General features: G+C 39.7%; 1 protein-coding gene across 10 annotated transcripts in view; it reads left to right on the top strand.

Annotated features, from left to right (window-relative positions):
- The window catches only part of MTA3 (metastasis associated 1 family member 3), a 244,599-nt gene that overhangs the window by 136,877 nt on the left and 84,461 nt on the right, over positions 1-23,261 (top strand). For all 10 annotated transcript variants that reach the window (XM_066378409.1, XM_066378406.1, XM_066378405.1 and 7 more), the window contains exons 5-6: positions 12,554-12,617; positions 16,802-16,919. In XM_066378409.1, the coding sequence (XP_066234506.1) occupies positions 12,554-12,617; positions 16,802-16,919 (182 nt within the window). The remainder of the gene's footprint in view (positions 1-12,553; positions 12,618-16,801; positions 16,920-23,261) is intronic.

Raw genomic sequence — 23,261 nt, 5'->3', positions numbered from 1 at the left:
TGACTTCCCCCTGCATGTGGGATTGCATGTGGGCCCACAGCCTGCGGGACCGCTTTCGTGCGCCCGTTTGGTCCCTATCAGGTGAGACTGAGCTCACGCCAGGCCACCATTGTGGCGGGCCTGGCTTCTGCCCCCGCCTGTCCTCTGGCTAGCCCTCAGCACTGCATCTCATCCCCTGGCACTCAATACTGTATTCCTTAAGGCGCCCTTTTTCTAAGTGACTTTGCTCTGAGTGTGGTGTGAGAGCTTGTTTGACTGGTGTCCTGCTTCCCTTTGCTGGTAGTGCTGGTTCCAGGGGAAATATTCACTTCAGATTTGGGGAGTGACTCAGCCCAGGGGTTAGGGTGGCTGTCCTTCAGAGTGTTTATCCTGTGCCTCCTAGATTATATACTCTCTTTCTGCTGTTTTGGTCCTCTCCTCTCTCCCCTTCCCCTGGAACCCCAGTTGAGTGGTTGTGAAAGAGGTTTTCTGTGAGGTCCCTTTAAGAACAATTCTGGGTCTGAGAAATCTGTCTCTTTCTCACAAACAGTATCCTGACTTGTTTTGCAGCTAAATACTGTCTATATGCTTCTTCTAGGCTCTGGGGCTACAGGCTGGGGCTTTGTTCCTGGGGCCCAGGGCCCTCCCCTGTCCACTAAACTCACTTCCTGCCACGTGAGTCTCTCCGGGCTGCGTTCGCTGCCGTTCACTCCTGGGAGCTGGGCAGCCCTCTCCACATTTCCGCTTTTCCTATGAGTCTCTGTGTGGCTTCTTTGGTGTTCCTTGGTTAAAGCGTCCTCTTAGTTTAGTCCAAAGTTGGTTTTTCCAGATGATGGTTCTTAAAATTAAGTTGTAATCTACTTTGGTTCTGGGAGGTGGAAGTTGGTATGTCCGCCTACTCCATCGCCATCTTGCCGCCGTCCTAGAATCTTATTGTTAAAGAATAAGTTTGAAGATCTAAACTGAATAAATTTGAAGATATAATTGGCTTTATTAAATGAATCATTAGTTGGGCATCATCCCATCTAGCAAATAGAAGGGAGCTCCAAAGGTCTGTACAAAATAGAAAGTTTTTTATGAGCAACGAGGGTGGAACAAGGAGGCTATATGTGCATTATTGTAGGCAAGGTCACCTTGCATTAAGGGAAGGCAGGAGGTTTTATTAGGCAGATTATCTCATTAGTGTTGATCAGGGTATTCCAGACTCATTAGTTGAAAGCCCTACTCCTGGGAGAGACTAAAACTGCAGGTAGATTAGGTATTAAGTCTAGGTGGGGTTTATCACAAGTGAGTTCATTTTGGGTCTGTTGATTCTTTTTAACATTATGTATACTTGCAGAAACTGTATGTCAGTGGTCCCCAACCCCCGGGCTGCGGACTGTTACTGGTTCTTGGGCCATTTGGTACTGGTCCGCAGAGAAAGAATAAATAACTTACATTATTTCTGTTTTATTTATATTTAAGTCTGAACGATGTTTTATTTTTTAAAAATGACCAGTTTCCCTCTGTTACATCCATCTAAGACTCACTCTTGACGCTTGTCTCGGTCACGTGATACATTTTTCCATCCCACCCTAAAGGCCGGTCCGTGAAAATATTTTCTGACGTTAAACCATTCTGTAGCCCAAAAAAGGTTGGGGACCACTGCTGTATGTTATAGTATTTCATATACATAGAGGCAATGAGATATGTATGTGTGTGTCTAAGTAAATTGTGGAGTAAATTGTGATACTGTGATGATGTGCTTTATATATGTATATTAAGTGAGAGGCGGGGAGGCAGAGACACACTCCTGCGTGACAGGGATCCACCAGGTTAACCCCCTACCAGTCAATGCCCTGCTTGTCTGGCCCATTGCTCTGTTGCTCGGCAACTGAACTATTTATTTTAGCACCTGAAGTGAGGCCATGGTGCGCTGGGGCCAACTTTCCTCAAGCCATGGCACTAAGAGGGGAAGAAAGAGAGAGAAAAGAAAAGAGAGAGAGAGATGGGAAGGAGGGGTGGAGAAGCAGATGGTCACTTCTCCTGTGTGCCCTGACCGGAAATTGAACCTGGGACTTTGACACGCCGGGCTGACACTACCACTGAGCCAACGAGCCAGGGCCTAGTGATGTGCTTTTTAAATGAAATGTCTGGAAGATTTGCCTCATTCTTTACTATGGCTGTTTTGTACAGGGTGGATCAAAAGGAGGTTTACAGTTGTTAATATGGAAAATGACACAATAGTTAATACATAATAATATAAGAATAAACTGTTTCATGTCCTCATGACTATAAACCTCCTTTTGCTCCACCCTATATTTCTAATAATCCTAATTGATGGATATTTGGTTCACTTTAGTCCTTTGCTATGAAAAATAATAAACTTATACATGGATTCTTTCACATATGTGTGATTATGAGGAACAAAATAAATTATACCAAGTAAAATACACAAAAATGTCCCAATTATGCTTTCTGGATTTTGTATTTCTTCATATTTCTGTATTGGTGAAAGAAGGGAGATTAAACTGAAAAGATTTGTATTTTGTGAAATTAATCTATGATGTATTTGTTGAGACCTTATTATCTTCAGAGAAAATATTTAAAAAGACTTAAGTTGCCTGACCAGGAGGTGGCGCAGTGGATAGAGTGTCGGACTGGGATGCAGAAGGACCCAGGTTCGAGACCCTGAGGTCGCCAGCTTGAGTGCAGGATCATCTGGCTTGAGCAAAGAGCTCACCAGCTTGGACCCAAGGTCCCTGGCTCCAGCAGGGAGTTACTTGGTCTGCTGAAGGCCCATGGTCAAGGCACATGTGAGAAAGCAATCAATGAACAACTAAGAAGTCGCAACACTCAACGAGAAACTGATGATTGATACTTCTCATCTCTCTCTGTTCCTGTCTGTCTGTCCCTGTCTATCTCTGCCTCTGTAAAAAAAAAAACCAACAACAACAACAAAAAAAAACATTTAAAAAGACTTAAGTTGATTGTAAAAATGCTAACTTTTAAGTATATATTTAATACACTAGAACTTCACTTGAATTAGTAGTCATTCTTCAGTTGGCTACTAATGTTACAGGAATTTACTTGGAATTGAATCTAAAAATATTCTTGCCTGATCTGTGGTGGCGCAATGGATTAAGTGTTGACCTGAAATGCTGAGATTGCCAGTTCGCAACCCAGTATTTGCCAGGTCAAGGCACATGTGGGAGTTGATGCTTCCTGTTCCTTCTCCCTTCTCTTTCTTTCTCCTCTCTAAAAAAATGAATAAATTAAAAAAATCTTTGAATAAATTCTTATAAAGGCTGTTTTCTTCCTCACATTTCATTATGCCGATATTTTTATTTTAAGATGTTAGATTTTAACCCTGGTTGGTTGTCTCAGTGGTAGAGCATCGGCCTGCCATGTGGAAGTCCCAAGTTTGATTCCCGGTCAGGGCACATAGGAGAAGCAACCATCTGCTCCTTACCTCCTCCCCCTCCTCTTTCTTTCTCTCTTTCCCTCCTACAGCCATGGCTTGATTGGTTCCAGCGCAGGGTGCTGAGGATGGCTCTCTGGAGCCTCCACCTCAGGCACTAAAAATAACTCAGTTGCAAGCAGGGCCCCAGATGGGCAGAACTTTGGCCCTAGACTGGGATTGCTGGGTGGATCCCTGTTGGGGCACATGCAAGATTCTGTCTATTTCCCGTACATTCACTTAAAAGAAAAATAAAAGATATTAGATTTTTGCAGTTTTCTTTGTGGACAAGTCCTGCCAGGGGTAAGGACAACGGAGACGCAAAGACCCGTCTCCGGAGACCAGGTTCAGTGACACAGATCCACTTTATTCAGGAAGTAAACTAGCTTATATACATGGGTTCAGCCAATAGGATGGTACAGCGTGTCGTTCATAGCCAGTGTCTGAAAAGATCAGAGAGCTGCGTAGTTGGTGCTAAGTCTCTTCCTTATTGTGGGTGAGCTTCCTTCCTGGGTAAGCCCAGGAGGGTTCTGGGAGCTGGAGTGTTCTCACAGCATTGCATCAGCCACAGCTGGTAGGAATGTGCTCTACGCTCTTCCCACATCTCCCCCTTCTCTTTTAATTAAGACCAATTGGACTTGATGAATGACAGCTTGCTGTTGTAGCTTCTGAATGCTACGCATTATGCAACGGAACCCTAGTAGAACTAAAACAACTATAATACTTATTATGCTATATGCTAATAGATTAGCTGGATTAAACAATGAGGCAAATTTCTGTAATGTTTGACTAGTTAGGAAATAGAATGGGGGTCTTAAACAGGGGATTCCTCCTAGGAGTTGGGATGTCATTTCCCTCCCATTGTGTTACAGAGACCTTCTAGGTGGCATTAAACACAGTTCCATTTTCATTGTAAAATATGGACGTAGGTCCATGCACGCCCCCTTCCCACAAAGGTCCCAGCGCCCAAACATGAAATGGATGGCTTGCCGTGGGCTGCATACTGCATATGGTTGCAAGGCACATTACACAAATTACAACAATATGACAAATCATACAATTTCAACAATTACAAAGGTACATTTCATCAGTCCCTGAGCACTTTGCCAAAAGCACAAAATGTCCTCAGCCTTCTTTCTAGCCATGGGAAAAGCTTCCCGGGGCAGGGGAAGAGCTTCTAGCAAAGCCGCCCCCCTCCCCCATCAGGGTATTTCACATTGTCCAAAATCCGTAAGTCCATCCAACAAAGAAGCCAGTGCCCACTCCGGTCGTAGTCCAGGAAATCAGTCCATGCACATGAGGCCTCAGCCACCCCCCTCATCCCTGCCATCCTGGCACGTCTTACACTGCCTCAAAGAGGAGCACATGACAATGGCTGTCAGCATTTCCATCTCTGCTCCGGAGAGCATGATGGCGTTCACCCCTATGCCCCAAAATGTCAGGGAACCCACTAGCGGCTTAGCAGGCACTCCCTGCTGTTCCAGTGGCCACTCGGTGATGCAAGCCTGGCTTCCGTTCATCCTCCCACCACAGCTAGCACCGTTTACCTTCTGGAGTCTGTGAATTGCAACTCTGGCCCAATTCTCCTCATCCTCCAAAGATGAACTGAAAACACCAGCTTGCGCTGCTGGGCTTGAGCCCGGGCTGCTGCCGCCTGCGTCTGGGAGTCAGCAGTTACTATAGCACAGATAAGCAAGAACAGAGCACCAGGGCCTGGGGGCCCGTCAGGGTCAATTCTCTGCCCCCCCCCCAAAGCCTCTACATTCCCCCAGGTGATGGGGTGCATATGCTGGCCACGAGGTCTTCTTCTGGAGCACTGAGGACCTCCTCCCCTCAGGCATAGTCGGTTTGGAGAAGGCCAGTGCTGTAGCTTTGGATGGGTGAAGACTGAACCACTTAGTGGGTGCCCAGGAAACTCTGTCAAGCAGGTTGGGGGGTTCCTGGGATCCTGGCTGAAAAACACAAGCAAAACCTCTCCCTTGTGTTAGAAGAGGGTGTGATCCCCACCACTGTGCCGTGGCTGGGTCCTTCCAGCATCATTTAATTTAAAAATTATATTTTTTAAGATTTTATTTATTCATTATAGAGAGGGGGGAGAGAGAGAGAGAGAGAGAGAGAGAAAGGGGAGAGGAGCAGGAAGCATCAATTCCCATATGTTCCTTGACCAGGCAAGCCCAGGGCTTTGAACCGGCAACCTCAGCGTTTCCAGGTTGACACTTTATCCACTGCGCCACCACAGGTCAGGCCCTTCCAGCGTCATTTTAGAGAGAGGGGCAGGGGAGAGAGAGAGCGAGAGATACAGAAAAATAGACAAGACAGACAGAAAGAAAAAAGACATATGGGGGCGTATAGGCTGGCCCATGGGTCTGCAGCAGGAGCACGTGTTGGAGTTAAAGCTGGGCTAGAAAATGGCATCTGAGAGGCTGGGGTGGGGCATTGAGCCCCGGCAGGGAATGCGGAAGTAGCTACTTCTCCTTCAGGTGGCAGAGCTGATGGCACGGGTTCTAATGTATCTAGTTTCGTTTCTGCACGCTCGGCTGCAAGTCCATCAAACTCGGTGGCCCAACCCTTTTATTCCTCTACAGGGAGAGGCGAATATGGAGGTAGGGGTTTCTCTGAAAGAGGAGTAGCCTGTAGGACCTTAGGGACTGGTGGAGGGTCCCCAGCAGGAGCACCGGTCAAGCAGGCGTGTATTGCCAATAAGGCAGGAGTGAGGCCAAGAGGGAAGGTTTGCCCCACATGCACCTCGGCCGAACGAATGCATCGGAGAGCTCAAGTATCTGGGTCCCAGAGTGGCGCGTCCTCAATTCAGGGATTGAGACCGGAGAGAATCTCCCAGTAAGTACAGATATCCTTTTCACAAACTTTAACTTGCCTACTCTGCAATAGGGCGTGTGGGGCTCGAGCCTGCGGGGCTCAAGAGTTGGGGAGAAGTTTTCCCATTGCAGAGGGTCACTCACCCGTCCCTTGGATGCCGGTTAGGTCCCTGCCCCACGTTGGGCGCCAGTTGTAGACAAGCCCCACGTTGGGCGCCAGTTGTGGACAAGTCCTGCTGGGAGTAAGGACAACGGAGACACAAAGACCCGTCTCTGGGGACCAGGCTCATAAAATCCTATTCTTTCAATTAACATAGGCAATTCTTAAATATTTGTTACTAAGGTATAGTTAAGAAAACCATGGTTCAACAATTCTAATGTGGAGCAGTGGTTTTTAACCAGGGGCAGTTTTATTTCCTGGGGGACATTTGGCAAAGTCTGGACTGTTTTGGTGGTCAGAACTACATGTGAGGATGCTTCTGTCATCCAGTGGGGTAGAGGCCAAGGATGCTACTTAAATATACTACCTGTCTAGGACAGCCCCCACATCAGAGAGTTATCTGGCCCCAAATGTCAGTAATGCCAAGGTGGAGAAAACCTTGCTCCCTTAGTAAATATAGTAGTCATACAAATATATGCACTTTAATTAGGATCTCCCCCTTTTACTTTAAATTTAAATTTTATTATTTTCAAAGTGAAATATATGTGTATAGTTGTCTAATAATATTGAAAACAGTTATCTGCCTGGTTCCCCCTCTGCAGTCATTTTCATCGTCTCTGGCCGTGGCTTTTGCGTGCTTGCCACTCTTACACTACTACTGTTAACTTTGCAGTTTTAGAAGTCTCCTCTGTCTTCTCTTCCCGTCTCTCTCCCCGTGTTTCCAGTATATCATAACTTGTATTTAATTTAATAATCAGTCTTTGTATTTTTATGACCATGTACATATTTTTACATACTGTTTTGTACAGCCTTTTGTTTTCCTTAGAGTATATTAATTATTTTGCCTTTTCCTTTCCATTGGTCTTCTAAAATGTAAATGTTTTTTAGTCCTTGTTTACCTGAAAATCATTTTTGCAGTTGGGTGGAGATTTGTTTAGGCATATAATTCTGGTTTAGGAAGACTGAGAATTTTGAATCTTTCCTTTTGTCCTATTTTACAGTGTTGCTGTTGAGAGATGTAATTTTCTGAAAACATGTTGGATCTTTGAACGGCATTATTTTATTTGGTTGTTCGTTGTATTTAATGGGTGCAATGATGTATAAAACTGTCTATTCACTGAATTTCCACTCACAAAACCTAGAATGGATTCTTATATGAAAAAAATATTCGGAATCCAGAGCAAATATAAGACTCATAAGGCAAATGAAAAAAAAATGCCTTTTTTAATGAAGAACTAATGGCTTTCATTGAACAAGGACAATTTAAAGGTAGACTCCATCCTGTAGTAGTGCAATTCCAAGTTCAATGTGCCTAAGGCTCACCTGGTGATGCTTGTTTTTTTGTTTTTTGTTTTAAAGCTAGAGAGACAGACAGGAGAGAGATGAGAAGCGTCAACTCGTAGTTGTGGCATCTTAGTTGTCCATTGATTGCTTTCTCATATGTGCCTTCAGGGGGTGGGGTGGCTCCTGCTGAGCCAGTGACCCCATGCTCAAGCTGGCAACCTTGGGGACTTTTAACTTGGGTCCTCAGAGTCCCAGGTCAATGCTCTGTCCACTGTGCCTCCACCTGGTCAGGCTGAAACAGTATCTTTTTAAAAACTTTTTGAATGATCTGTGGGAAAGCATTTTATCTCTATAGAAATTCCTTGCTCTTGTGTGATTCCCTGTAGAAAACAAGTGTGAAGAATTATATGGGCTTTGAATGTTTTTTCTCTGTGTCATGGTCTTGCAGTACAAAATGGCTCTCAAACAGAGGATAATAGATGTCCAGACAACTTGATGGAGGAAGATGAATTTATTAGTAGCCAGTGGAGCATGTGGGGCTAGTAGCCAAAGCATGAGCTCCCCAAAGTTAGTTTTTCTGAATCTCATATACCTTTATATTTTAGTTTTCATGTGACAGTGCCTAATTTCTTGAACTTCTTTGTCTGCAGACCTACATGATTTTTGTGTCTCCAAGAGGGGAGGGTGGTAAGAGGGGAGACTTGGACTGTCCTTGATTATTCACATATCCCATTTTTCTTGCTGGTGCTGCAAATTTATTTCAGGTAACTGATAAAGGAGCTACAGCTGTGGTTTGTTCTTTTCCAAATTTTCTCAGGCATCCTTCCTCCCTCAGTCTGAAACCCTGAGGTCACTGGCTTGAGTGTAAGATCACAGACATTGCAGGCCCCCTCTCTTGCATTCTTCTGGTTTCTCCCCTCTCAGTCTTTAATACATTATCATCTTTGGGTATCTTTATTCCTTAAGGATTAAAGTATTGTGGAAGAGAAGAATTAGGATCTTGCTTGTGATTCAGCATAAATCTGTATCGATATTACGAGTTTGATAATATATAGTTCTTTTAGTTTGATGTTTGCTTAAAGTTTATCATGTGTTTATCTGTGTGCCAACATTTGTTCAGCATAAAGGAAGCCTAAACCTCATTTTAAACTGCTTTTATCAGTAACTCTTGGCATGTAGTACGTGTTAATTTCATAATCATATTTACTTCATAAAATAATTCTAATTCAGCCTCCTGCTTTGTTAGCTGTTAATATATGCACATGAAAATTTTGTGTTGGATTTTAATGTTTAATTTGTGGAAAAGTACAATAAAGAAAAGCACAGTAAAGAAAGTTTAAAAACTAAAATCACCTATTATCCTTTCATCTTTGCATAAATGCTACATTCCCCAAATAATTTATATTTTATATTGACTGAGGTATCCTTCTGATTTTTTAAATCATGTACCTCTAAAACAGCGTAATCACTGTTTTCTTTTTTCTTTTAATGATTGATTTGAAAGAGAGAGATCAGTTTGTTGTTCCGTTTATTTATAGATTTATCAGTTGATTCTTTTTTGTGTCCTGACTAGGGATTGAACCTATAGCCTTGGCATTGTTAGGACAGTGCTCTAACCCAGGGGTCCCCAAACTACGGCCTGCGGGCCGCATGCGGCCGCCTGAGGCCATTTATCTGGCCCCCGCCACACTTCCAGAAGGGGCACCTCTTTCATTGGTGGTCAGTGAGAGAAGCACATTGACCATCTCATTAGTCAAAAGCAGGCCCATAGTTCCCATTGAAATACTGGTCAGTTTGTTGATTTAAATTTACTTGTTCTTTATTTTAAATATTGTATTTGTTCCCGTTTTGTTTTTTTTTACTTTAAAATAAGATATGTGCAGTGTGCATAGGGATTTGTTCATAGTTTTTTTTATAGTCCGGCCCTCCAACGGTCGTCTGAGGGACAGTGAAACTGGCCCCCTGTGTAAAAAGTTTGGGGACCCCTGCTCTAACCAACTGATCTACCTGGCTATGGCCTTATCAGTGTTTTATTATCTCCTAACGTAATTATGAAAATAATGGTTTAATGATTCATTTTAAATTCTCTTGTCATTTCAGACAGTATGGAGACTTTAAGTATGCTATATTGTTTATATGAATTTTCAATGTCTGTTAATCCTGAAAATTAAGTGACAATTAAAGAAAGTGATATCCATTAAAATAACACTTAACAGTTTTTGTTCCTCCCATTAAAAAGAACAACTTTTGAAAACTTAAAAAATTTTTATTTCTTCTAGGTGATTAAGCATTAAATGTTAAAAATATTGCTTTGTTGGTTGTTACTGAGGCAAAAAATAAAAAGAAACTTATTTTTGGAAACCCTCATTTATTACTTAAGCTGCAGTGTATGAGCACATATTCACAGGTCTTAGAAGTTCTGTGGCAGCTGTAGGTGTGTTAACAGCAACAAAGCAGTCTTCCTGCTCTTGATTCTGTCCTGTGTGAGAGCATATCAGATAATTGACTTTTGAGTGTTGTTATGTGTTCTGAAGTAATAATTTATTTTTTCTGCTTCAGTAATATGCATGAATAGAATATATTAGAAAAACAGAAAACCTTTGTAACTCTCATTAAATGAAATAAAGATTGGATAATATGGAGATACCATATGCTGTCAGAGAAATCTTTTGAAGTTCATACTAACCTAAGGTGATTACCAGAAAAAGATGTTTTTGTGAGGAGACTTTTTTTTAATTTGAGGAATATAGTGTTGCAAAATATTTAGAGAACTGTATTTTTTTTTAACTTATGTGTTAGTACTTTAGTTTTGGTATTTTATTTTGCTTTTGGTAATGTTTTTTTGTTTTTCTTTTTTAATTTTCTTTTTCAACTACAGTTTATATTCAAAATTATTTTGTATTGGTTTCAGGTGCACAACTAGTGATTAGACCAGGCATGGCCAACACTTTTTGCCTCTGGGCCAGATTAGAAAGAAAACTTCTTTCACGAGCCAGACGAAATGTTAAAATTAAAAAATGTTAAATACAAAAATGATTCGTTTAAGTAAACCAAATTTTATTATGTAATTTGTTTATGAATAAATGTGACTGAAAAAATTTTAATATACAATATTATTTTAATTAAAATATAATTACATACCGTATAAATATCCAAACTATATCACAATCAATTGAAACAATATTTAATTAATAGAATGACCTTGAAGGGGTTATATTGCAAATAAAACAATTATTTCATATTACAAACAGCCTGGACATGTTTTCAGTTATCAACTACAGCTATTTTATGCTACAATGCCACTTGATTCAGCGCACTTGACCACAAAAATAATGAATTGTTTTACCATGGGCAAACTCGCCTAAAAGAATGTGGGTTTCACATCGCCGCTATCGAGTACAGATGAGTACAAAAGTTGTAAATCTTTTCAATGGAATTTTTTTTAAAAATAAAGAAGTATTGCAAATCCATTCCATTAATTATTGGAAGTTAACCCTAGATTAGTCACATGTGGAATTCTTTCCCGCATATCACTATCTTCTTAAATATCTCGATTTTCAATAATCAAAGACGCTTCCGCTTCTGAGTAGCTGAGATTTTAAAGTAACGGAGAATATTAAAAATTTTATTGCGGGCCACATAAACTCATTACGCGGGCCCATGGGCCGTATGTTGGTCATGCCTGGGTTAGCCAATCACAACACTTTACAAAGTGATCCCCCTGATATGTCCAGTACCCACCTGGCCCCATACATAGTTGTTACAATATTATTGACTGTATTCTTTGTGTTGTACATCTCCATGATGGATTGTTTTTCTCTGATAATCCAATAGCAACAGCTCTTCTAGCTTCCTATTTAAGGTATATGTGAACAGCTCTTCTAGCTTCCTATTGTATTTAAGGTATATGTGATGAGTTTGTTTTTGCTTGTTATTTTGTTGGGAGCAGATAGTGACTTTTGTTTAGAAAATTAAATGACACGATGACAGAAAATTTTTGTGAGTCCTGACCAGTATCTATAACTTGAATAGTCTATCAGAATTCTCCAGTCAAATTTGTAGCTATATTGAGTTTTTGAAGCTAGTGAGGATAATTATAATTTTTAAAGTGCTTGTAATAAATGCCTCTACCTGGATAACCTTACTTTTTCTCAAGTCTAGACAAGCCTTCTTTAATTGACATTTATTTCCAAACTCATACCCTGGGTTTAGGATCAAAGGTCAGTGCCATCAGACTTCAATATCTGTGCAAGCCTGTAGATTTTATTTTGCCCCTTGCTCCATACAAGTTCCTGTGTTTAAATTTTAACTAATCTTTAGAGCACTTTCAATAAAGGTAAGTTAATCCTGATATGAATGTGTATTATTTTTAGGTTCCCATATGCAGAGGCTTCTTTAAAAATCTGAAGATTGTGTTAGGCACTGGTTTTCATGGTTTGCATAATGTCTTTGAAAAATGTAAAATCACCTCATATTTACTAATTATAGACTCAGAAATGAACTTAATCTGAAGGTTTCATTGTACTCTTTTTTTTTATTGAATGATTAAGAAATGTGTAACTATAAAGTGCTTTTATGTTATAAGGGTTTACTGCCTCACAGTTCCTTGCACAGGTTACCCTTACCCTCTCAATAAATGTCTACAAAGACAGTCTTCTGTTTTAGGGTACGTAACACCAGGATTGTAAAGTAGAACTGTTTACATTTATATATACTCCTAACTGCCATTTGGATTCTTAATACCAAGTTACTTTTTGAATATTCCTTACATTTTGAATATACCAAGTTTACATTTTGATGAGTATACATCATCATTGTGAAGGTAAAGTAGCCTTTCTTAAATGTTTATTTATTTACTTTTCCCTCTTTCAACAGGGGGAAATGCAGTGTTGCCCTTCTGAATGAGACAGAGTCAGTATTGTCATATCTTGATAAAGAGGTAATTCACAGCCATACTGGTTTTTGTGTTTTTTTCTCCTTTATTTCACATGAAGCCCATACCTTTGAATTTATTTGTTTTTGTATCAAATTATTGCACCACCTTAAGAGTATTATAGTAAAAGTGATAACAACTAGAAAGTATTTGGATAATTTGATTTTTCTGGTTAATTGAGACAAGTTGACAAAAGCTCATGTGTCCATCTCTTTTTTCAGAAATGAAAATCCTTACAAAGTATTGCGCGTAATTTAGCTGGTAGTCAAAGAAATATTTGTGGCTTTATGAGAAAGTGACTTGACTGTAATTGGTCCTCCTCCCTGTTTTTTGTTTGTTTTTTTGTTTTTAAATAGCTTTTCTATTAGATGCTTTCTAGATGAGATTTTACCATTGCTGGTCTGCTTTCTTTATAGGAACAATAATAAACTTTGTCAACTACAGATATTTATTTTTTTCTTCCTGTAAACTTTAACAAGAAACATTTTAACATTTTTTAACAAGTTGAATTAGATAAAGCATGTGCTTCAGGGGAGGGAAGAATTGCTTATAAACAGTGTTCCATGTTATGCATAGTTTTATGTGGCTTATTAGCATTTGTATTATGGGGAAAACATATTCCTGTTGACAATGCTTCAGCTTTTAACTTTTATAGTTTCATGATGTGTTTGTTTTTCCCAAAGCTTTTTTATATATTTCTTAAAAAACGATAAAGGGGGACATATTTTTTATCATACTCAAATTTTGTCCTCTTCTTTCAAGTGAAGAAAACATAACCAAAAAGATAGATAAAAATACATAGAACTACTATACATTAGAAACTAATAAAGAAAACTAAAAGGAAATAAATATTCAAGGTAGAAAAAAAGCTAACAATCCTTATAATTTACCTTGTGAAATTTAGAAAAGAAGGTAGTTGGGTTTGTCCTCAGTCTGTCTAACACAATGGTTGATAACAATATATAGATAATGAAAGTGCTAGAAATTAGCAGAGAAGCAGAAATCAAAGGAGAAAACATTCAGTATGTTTCAGTGTATTTTTTTAATATATTTGGCTGTTGGAATTTTTTTAAATGATATTTTTTGCCTTACAAGTTATTGTTAGCAATTTGGATATTCTGAGGACTGTAATAGGTGAAAATTTGCACAGGTCTTTTTTTTTTTTTTGTATTTTTCTGAAGCTGGAAACGGGGAGAGACAGTCAGACAGACTCCCGCATGCGCCCGACTGGGATCCACCCGGCACGCCCACCAGGGGGCGATGCTCTGCCCCTCCGGGGCGTCGTTCTGCCGAGACCAGAGCCACTCTAGCGCCTGGGGCAGAGGCCAAGGAGCCATCCCCAGCGCCTGGGCCATCTTTGCTCCAATGGAGCCTTGCTGCAGGAGGGGAAGAGAGAGACAGAGAGGAAGGAGAGGGGGAGGGGTGGAGAGGCAGATGGGCGCCTCTCCTGTGTGCCCTGGCCGGGAATCGAACCTGGGACCTCTGCATGCCAGGCCGACACTCTACCACTGAGCCAACCGGCCAGGGCCTGCACGGGTCTTTAGGATGTTTTTCTCTGCACCTTTTTTTTTTTTTTTTACCCTTAGTCTTTTGTCAGTCTTTGGGATAGGAACTGACCTCTGGCAGTGTATTTAAGGGAAAATGTTTTAATTTTTTTGGCTAAAGGAGCAGGTTAGGAAAACTAAAACTACTTACATTACATTCTTTATACAATTTGAAAAACACTTTTGTAATTTAGACTTGCTACTTTATCCATTATAAGGCTGTCCTTGAGAATTTTTATGTCACTAAAATACTGAGTTTGGCATATTTAAAGATGGTAACCCAGAGGGCAGCATTCTAGTCATCACTTTTTACTTTGCAACTGAGTTCTTAAAATTGGCTGATTAAACAATTCTTTAAACACGTTTTCCCTCTCCCTTTTTTTGAAATTTCTATTTTAAGTGAATACATTTTAACTAAACACATTTGTATTAGTACATATTAGTCTTAAGGGGTCTAAGCAACTTATGTGGCCCTAAGTAATAATTTTATTTCATTTTACCATCCAGGATGGCAAAATCTTGTTTTTAGGGAACAGTTTACAGACTAAAAGTGACCTAAAGTATCTACTTTTTTTTTTTTTTCTTTCTGAAGTTGGAAACGGGGAGGCAGTCAGACAGACTCCCGCACACGCCCGACCCGGATCCACCCGGAATGCCCACTGGGGCCGATGCTCTGCCCATCTGGGGCGTAGCTCTGCTGCAACCAGAGCCACTGTAGTGCCTGAGGCAGAGGCCACAGAGCCATCCTCAGCGCCCGGGCAAACTTTGCTCCAATGGAGCCTTGGCTGCGGGAGGGGAAGAGAGAGACAGAGAGGAAGGAGAGGGGGAGGGTTGGAGAGGGGGAGGGGTGGAAAAGCAGATGGGTGCTTCTCCTGTGTGCCCTGGCTGGGAATCGAACCTGGGACTCCTGCACGCCAGGCCAACACTCTACCACTGAGCCAACCGGCCAGGGCTAAAGTATCTACTTTTAAAGCTGGTGGTGAGCCAGTGGCAATAGCTTAGTTACCTAGTATCATTCTCTGTTGCTCCTGTCCTAAAAAATGTACAACTCTAATTACATACTGTATTTCCCCATGTTTCAGATGCTCCCATGTATAAGACGCACCTTAATTTTGGGGCCCAAAATTTGAAAATATGTATTACATCAAGTTATTGAACTCAAGTTTTATTCATCATAAAATTAATATAACTCCTCATCACTGTCAAAACTCCCATCCATTAGCTTGTCTTCATGTGTGTCTGATGGTGAATCACTGTCTTCAACAGTGAGCACAAAAACAAGTGAGAAAAAGCAGGAAATGCAAGTAAAAAAAATCTACAACCACTGTATAAGATGCATCCAGTTCTTCGACCCCAAATTTTTCCAAAAATATTCGTCTTATACATGGGGAACTATGGTGACTAATGGTTCTCCCCCACACTCCAACCTGTGAAGCAGGTTGATTTATATATTCTGCAGATATTTTTCTTTTCCTTACATAGCATTTTTTTACATGCATAAATCGTTACATACTCATGTGACTGTTGGACAGTTTTGCTGTTTAATCTTTTCTCCTGACAGGGACCCATGATTAAAAACACTGCAAAATTTCTCAATATCTGAGAAACTTGTCTGGTTTTCTCCTCCTGACAGGGACCCATGATTAAAAACACTGCAAAATTTCTCAATATCTGAGAAACTTGTCTGGTTTTCTCCTTTCCTGTTATCATAATCAGTAAAATGTTGAAAGGAGAAAGCTGTATAATCTGACAGGTTATTTCTTGCAGCTTGCTTGGCTGGGTCTTAGTAAAGTACTGATGGTAAGGATAGCCCCTTCCAGGATGTAATACAGAGAGGCATGCAGTAGGTGACCCTCAGAATTATAGCAGAAAGCAGGGACCAGACTTGATGGGTTCAGATAGCCTTCATTGGTTATGCAGAATTCAGCCAAGGACTGGTGGCCAGGTCATTTTATCCATTAGGCTCAGTACCTAGGGCTCTTTTGCATTCTAAGGGACTGCAGATAGTTGGGTGGGTGTGCTGGTGGTGGTGGTATATTTAGTTATGTTTATATACCTATCTATAGATACACATGTATGAATGCTTCAGAATTTAAAGAACTGCTGGATTGTAATTAATAGATGTTTAAATGTATACAGTGTTACACTTTAATTAGTAAACTGTATAAAACCTCAGCTCTTTTATAGTTTATTTAATGTGTGTACATTTTAATATTTTGATAAAATATGGGATGGACTCTCCAAAAGAGTGTGTGGTATCTATGAAGGCAGCCATACTGTTTAGTGTTTTATTTAGAGGTTTAGATGGTAACTTGATTTTAGGTGTCTTACCTTTGACTTATGGTTTAACCTTGCTAGTTTTTCAAAACCGTTTTAGAGCAGTTAAATGATTTTCTTTTAGACTAAAACAAGTAATAAGTCTTTATAATCTACTTTTATTGTAAGCTATTTGTTTTGGCTTGATTTAGTATTACACTGTTTTACATGATGACAGTAACTTCATGTTCTCCTTAAGCATTCATGAATTTATTCACCAAAATGAAATTTTATACACTCTCTGAAGTTTTATGGTTTCATTATTGTGACATTGCATTTATTGTTTTACAGAAAGTTTACCTAGATATATTCTGTCATTTTTATTTTCAGGATACCTTTTTCTACTCATTGGTCTATGACCCCTCAGTAAAAACATTGTTAGCTGACAAAGGTGAAATCAGAGTGGGACCTAGATATCAAGCAGACATTCCAGAAATGCTCTCAGAAGGTATGTTTTTCTTTGGGTTTCAAATCCTATGAGAACATATACTATCTCTTGAAAGTCTAACGTTGTTTTTATGTGGGAGAAACAACTTTTAGGCTAAAGTAAAAAACGTATGAGTTCTTCCAGTTTTAGAAATGCAAGAAATAGCGAAGTATAATAATTTATTTCATTAAGTGTTCATTTTTTTTAATTTAGAAATTAAATTCAGTGGGATGACAATAATGAATATGGGTACATAAGTTTCAGATAAACATTTCTGTAGCATTTCTATATGAACTGTTGATAGCATTGTGATATCACCCAAGTATTCATTTTTGATTATACATTTTTTATGAGTTTTAAAAAATGTTTTTATTTTATTAACTTTAGAGAAAGGAAGGGAGAGAGTAGGAGAAAGATAGGAACATCTGTTCCTGTATGTGCCCTGACTGGGGATCAAACTGTTAACCTCTGTGCTTCAGGACAATGCTCTAACCAACTGTGCTCTCTGGCTAGGCTTTTTTTTAGAATAAATTTAAGAATGTTGGTGTTGTTGAACTTGTGTTTTATTGTTGTTTTGTTTTTTAAGTGAGAGGAGGGGAGATAGACAGATTTCTGTATGCTCCCTGACCAGGATCCACCAGGCAACCCCCTTCTGGGGCCAGTCCTCCAACAACCAAACTATTTTCAGTGTCTGAGGCTGACGCGTTCGGATCAACCCAGCTATCCTTAATGCCCAGGGCCAACGTTCAAACCAGTCCAGCCACTGGCTGCGAGAGGAAAAGAGAGATAGAAGGGGGAGAGCAAAGCAGATAGTCACTTCTCTTGTGTGCCCTGACCGGGGATCAAACCTAGGATGTCCATATGCTGGGCAGACACTCTTATCCACTGAGCAAACCGGCCAGGGCTTGAACTTGTGTTTTAATGTGGTACACTCATGCCTTGAGATTCTGAGTGCCCTAAGTCCTCTCTCTGAGGAGGCCATAAAATCTAGTGAAGAGTTATATTTTGGTGTATATTTTGGCTGATCTGGGTAATTTATGTATTACAGATTCAAAGCTTTGCATTTTAAAAACATCTTCCTAGCAAGACATAATTCTTTTTCATCATAACTGTATAAACCTTTATTTTCTGATTTCAAAAGTAAGACATTCTTACCATTAAAAAAAATAAAACATAAAATAGGGAAGTGTGTAACATAGGAAATGAATGTCACCCTCTTTCCTTCATTCTAAACCCATATTTAGTTACTCTGATGAGATAGGCTATGTTAGTGTTATTTGCACTCTTTGGCTTATACTCCATCCAGGAATGAATGGTCCGTGTCCCATGGCAGGTTGCATATGGTATTTTGCAGCTACTTCTTCAGTTAACAGTGTATCTTCCACATCTTTTTCCACAAGTACAGGGACATGATTCTTTTTAATGACTGTACAGTTCTTACATTTGCATAGAGGTGTGGTAATTGCCTTTTTCAGTCCCCTGTTGACTTTTAGATGTTTAGATTTTTTTTGTTGTTGTTATTACAAATGATTCTACTAGAAAATCTATACATATGTTTATGCTGTGTAAATTTTGTTCGAGCATGACTTCTTGGAAGTGAAATGGTATGCACATTTTATTTTTTTGTTTTTTGGGGGGTTTTTTGTTGGTATTTTTCCGAAGCCAGAAACGGGGAGGCAGTCAGATAGACTCTCGCATGTGCCCGACCGGGATCCACCCTGCATGCCCACCAGGGAGCAATGCTCTGCCCATCCGGGGTGTCGCTCTGTTGCGACCAGAGCCACTCTAGCACCTGAGGCAGAGGCCACAGAGCCATCCTCAGCGCCCGGGCCAACTTTGCTCCAATGGAGCCTTAGCTGCAGGAGGGGAAGAGAGAGACAGAGAGGAAGGAGAGGGGGAGGGGTGGAGAAGCAGATGGGCGCCTCTCCTGTGTGCCCTGGCCGGGAATCGAACCCGGGACTCCTACACGCCAGGCCGACGCTCTACCACTGAGCCAACCGGCCAGGGCTTCTTTGCCATTCGAAAAGGCTGTTGTTAAGTTATAATGAAAGAAGCAGATAACTTCGGCAGCACTGTGATTATGAGGGATTTTCCCCCTTTCATTTTCCCTCTCTACATTTTGATCTCATTGTCTTCATTTTTTTAAAAGAAAATTGAAAACTAAGATTATGCTTACTTTAGTTATCTTTAGCCCTTCTGTAAATTTCTCCTGTATTTTCTACTTGGTTATTTGTCTTATGTATTGGTAAGTGTTCTTTGAATATTAAGTATAAACAAATACAAAAGTATTTTTGCCCTTTGTCTACAAGTATTGCAAGCATTCCTCCACTTTAATTTTTTTAAAAATTGTAATAGTGATTTAAATATATTTTACTTACTTTTTTTTGTCCTACAGAAGTTTAGAATTCATGAGCTTTTCCTTTAAGGCCTTCATGATTTGCATCATTAGCAGAAAGGCTTCCTCTTTTGTTTCTGCCCCCTGATTATTAAAGCATAGGAGAGCTCTCCAAGGTTCTTCTCTCTACCTTGCCTTACTTCTAGAAAGTCTATGCAGAAAAGTTAAATCAGCAGATACTCAGGATAGAGTGTGAACAACAGTATACACTGATGTCAGTGGCGGGTAGGTGGGATGGCTGTGTTTAATGCCAGGCTGCACAATTCTGCATTTTCATGAACTTAAATACCAGAAAAGGTAAGTCAATAATAATTAAACTTGGAGAATAGACTGCTGTATCTGTATTTAACTGTGTTTGTATGTTTTCTTTTAATAGACCATAAAGTAGTAAACCAGTTTATTATAGGCTGAGAGATTGCATTTATTCACATTGTGATCTGTGCAGATCAGCTTGTCTTCCGGAAGTAATTTTGGATGTTTATAGTCCTTAATGTTTGATGTTAGACTTGTATCACTGTACCTAAGTGAGTGTTCACTAAAGACATATTTATTATTTAAAAGAGAGAGAGAGAGAAAGAGATTACCTTTAACATAAGGTTTCTCCTGGTAGTCTTCTGAGTAAAAGATTTACAAACTTTATTTAGGCAATAGAACCCTTTCTTTAAATGAAATATTGCACAATGTGGCCTTAAACAATATAAGAACAGTTAGGTAATTGTAGGTGAGGTAAGGGGAGAAGGCCCCATTAAATCTCTTACTATACCCTAGGGAACCTTAGGAGTCAGAGTTCCAAGTTGAAGGCTTATTTTGTGTGTGTGTGTGTGTGTGTGTGTGTGTGTGTGTGTGTGTGTGTGTGGCAGAGACAGGGGCAGACAGATAGGAAGGGAGAGAGATGAGAAGCATCAATTCTTTGTTGTGGCACCTTAGTTGTTCATTGATTTCTTTCTCATATGTGCCTTGACCAGGGGGCTACAGCAGAATGAGTGACCCCTTGCTCAAGCCAGCAACTTTGGGCTCAAGCTGGTGAGCTTTGCTCAATGGTGAGCTTTGCTCAAACCAGATGAGCCCGAACTCAAGCCTGCGACCTCGGGGTCTCGAACCTGGTCCTCCACGTCCCAGTCCAGCTCTCTATCCACTGCGCCACCGCCTGATCAGGCGAGACTGATTTTTATAAATTTTACAAATAATGCTACAATGTGTATAATGGGTAATTTTATATTCTGGATATAACTTGAAAATATGTTTCTGAAAGTACAATTACTAAATAATAAGGCACATGTGTTTGAAATTTTTACAAAATGCCAAATTGTCTTCCAGGAAGTCAATTATAGGTGGTTTTTTAATTAAGGTATAATTTATATGTTGTAAGTACATTTTACCCTTTTTAGTGTACAGTTCTCTGAGTTTTTGACAGATGCTTATATGCCTAGTGAGATAGTTTAGCCAATCCACCTGTGTGCATAGGGTAAAAGCCAGTGCTCGTATGTACAGGCACCCAGCCCAAGTCCCACATCCCATAAGCTGCCCTTGGTTACTCCTCCCTGAACTCTGATCTCTCCCTTTTTTGACCGGGCAGACCTGCTGTCTATGTAATCTTTTATGCTGTTTTTATTATTTGACTTTTACAATTCTGTACTGCCTAATCAATGGTCAGCAAACTCATTAGTCAACAGAGCCAAATAACAACAGTATAATGATTGAAATTTCTTTTAAGAGGCAAATTTTTTAAACTTAAACTATATAGGTAGGTACATTCCTTATTGAGGTAGCACTTGTACGTGGTATTTTGTGGAAGAACCACACTCAAGGGGCCAAAGAGCCGCAGTTTGCCGACCAGGGGCCTAAGTCATTGATTGTGTGGTTCTCCCTTGAGTACTAAGCATGCCTAGGCCTTTAGAAGGTCTAGAATTCTTTCTTTTTAGTGAGAGAGAGAGAGAGAAAGACACAGACAGACAGGAAGGGAGAGAAATACAGAAGCATCAACTCGTAGCTGCGGCACTTCAGTTATTCATTGAATTGTAGGTGAGGTAGGGGGAGAAGAAGCAATTGCTTCTCATATTGTACATGCCTTGACTAGGGGGCTCCAGCCGTGCCAGTGACCCCTTCCTCAAGCCAGCGACCTTGGGAACGTGTCTGTGATCCCACGCTCAAGCCAGTGACCTTGGGGTTTTGATCGTGGAACCTCAGTGTCCCTGTTTGACACTCTATCCAGTGTGCCACCACCCGTCAGGCTAAAAAGTCTAGAAATTTTTGTGTATTGCTCATGCAAGGATATCTGCCAAACAAAGTAATGAAGCTGGGATGTTTCAAGTAACAGTGGGCAGAAAAATCAGATCATGCAATCTCACACCTTCACATTTATCCAAAAAACTATTTAAATATAGTATTTGCCCTGAAAAGCAAAGGTCTGGTTAGAGTGATGTGATTAGGAAAGCTTATCTATCTAGCTATCTCAGAATTTTAAAAAATATTATTTTAGGAAACAATATAATAAAATGGAATAATTTATTCTAAAGTCCTTCTCAAAATGAACTTGAGGTTCTTCTAAATAGGAGGAATGATTCTTAACAGCTTGTGGGGGAGTTACACCAGTTATCTGACAAAAGCTTTCTTTGTATTTAGAAAATGTGACTAAATGTTCACTAATAAAATAGATCTGAGAGTTCATTAACAAGCATTAATTGGTTTTCACATTAATTTTCTCCTGGTAGTCTTCTGAGTAAGTGGTTTACAAACTTTATTTAGGCAATAGAAGCCTTTCTTTAAATGAAATACTACACAATGTGGCCTTAAACAATATAAGAACAGTTAGATAATTGTGGGTGAGATAGGGGGAGAAGGCCCCATTAAATCTCTTACTATGCCCTAGAGAACCTTAGAGTCAGAGTTCCAAGTTGAAGGCTGCTGTTCAATACTCCACACCTCTTAGAATCCCACCTCTTCATTCCACAGTCAAAATTCCTGCATAAAATTTGCACAGTTAGAAGTACTTAGGATGAAGTCCCTTTGTAACATAGCATAACAAAGGAACTTCACTGTATTTTCTTTGCTTCTTCCCATTTTTTTAAATCTTAAAATTATTTTATTGCAAATAATAGGAATTGTGGTAGTTGATGCAATTATATTGGAAACAAAAGTAGTAGTATCTTGGATCATCTCTTTTAATTTACTATTAATCAGTTATTAATTTAACATATTCTTCAAGACTGTTATATAAATATTATATATAGATCCATGAAAGTATTTTCCATGCAAAGTTTCATGTGTTAGAGATCTAAGTTTATTTTATTCATCTCTTGATACATGTTTAATCGTAGGGCAAGTTTTCCCTTATTGTTCTTTACAGTTACTTAGTGGAGAGATCTTATCTCATAGACTTCTTTTTCTTACTGCTGAAGATTCTCATCAATTTGTCAATTTCTTCTCCCAGTTTTATTAGAATTCTGATTGAAATTATAATATTATATATTACTTTGGGAGGTGATTGATCATTTTATAATATTGAGCCGTACGTGGGTCTGTTTTCGAGGTCTCTGTTCTGTTCCACTGGTCTGTCTGTTCCTGCTCTAGTAACTCATTGTTTTAATTAGAGGGGCTTTGCGCATGTGTTAATATCTGGTGAGGTTAGTTCCTGTCTCATTTTTCAAAATGAGTTTTATTATTATGAGCTTGATTAATACTGGGGACGGGCAACCTTCTTTTTTATTTTTATTGGGGTTGCAGTTAATTTTTAAGTTATTTTAAGGAGAACAGGCAGTTTTCTCCTTAAGATAAAACATTTTGATGTTGAAACATCTTAATCAGAAGCAAGGGATATCTTGTCCTTTGTTCAAGGCCATTTTGGGATCTTTTTTTTTTTTTTTTTTTTTTTTTTTTTTCATTTTTCTGAAGTTGGAAACAGGGAGAGACAGTCAGACAGACTCCCGCATGCGCCCGACCGGGATCCACCCGGCACGCCCACCATGGGG

This window comes from Saccopteryx leptura, chromosome 3, assembly GCF_036850995.1.
Source record: "Saccopteryx leptura isolate mSacLep1 chromosome 3, mSacLep1_pri_phased_curated, whole genome shotgun sequence".
Taxonomy (NCBI): domain Eukaryota; kingdom Metazoa; phylum Chordata; class Mammalia; order Chiroptera; family Emballonuridae; genus Saccopteryx; species Saccopteryx leptura.
Note: the sequence above shows the minus strand (reverse complement) of the source record. Positions and strands in the feature narration are given on the sequence as shown.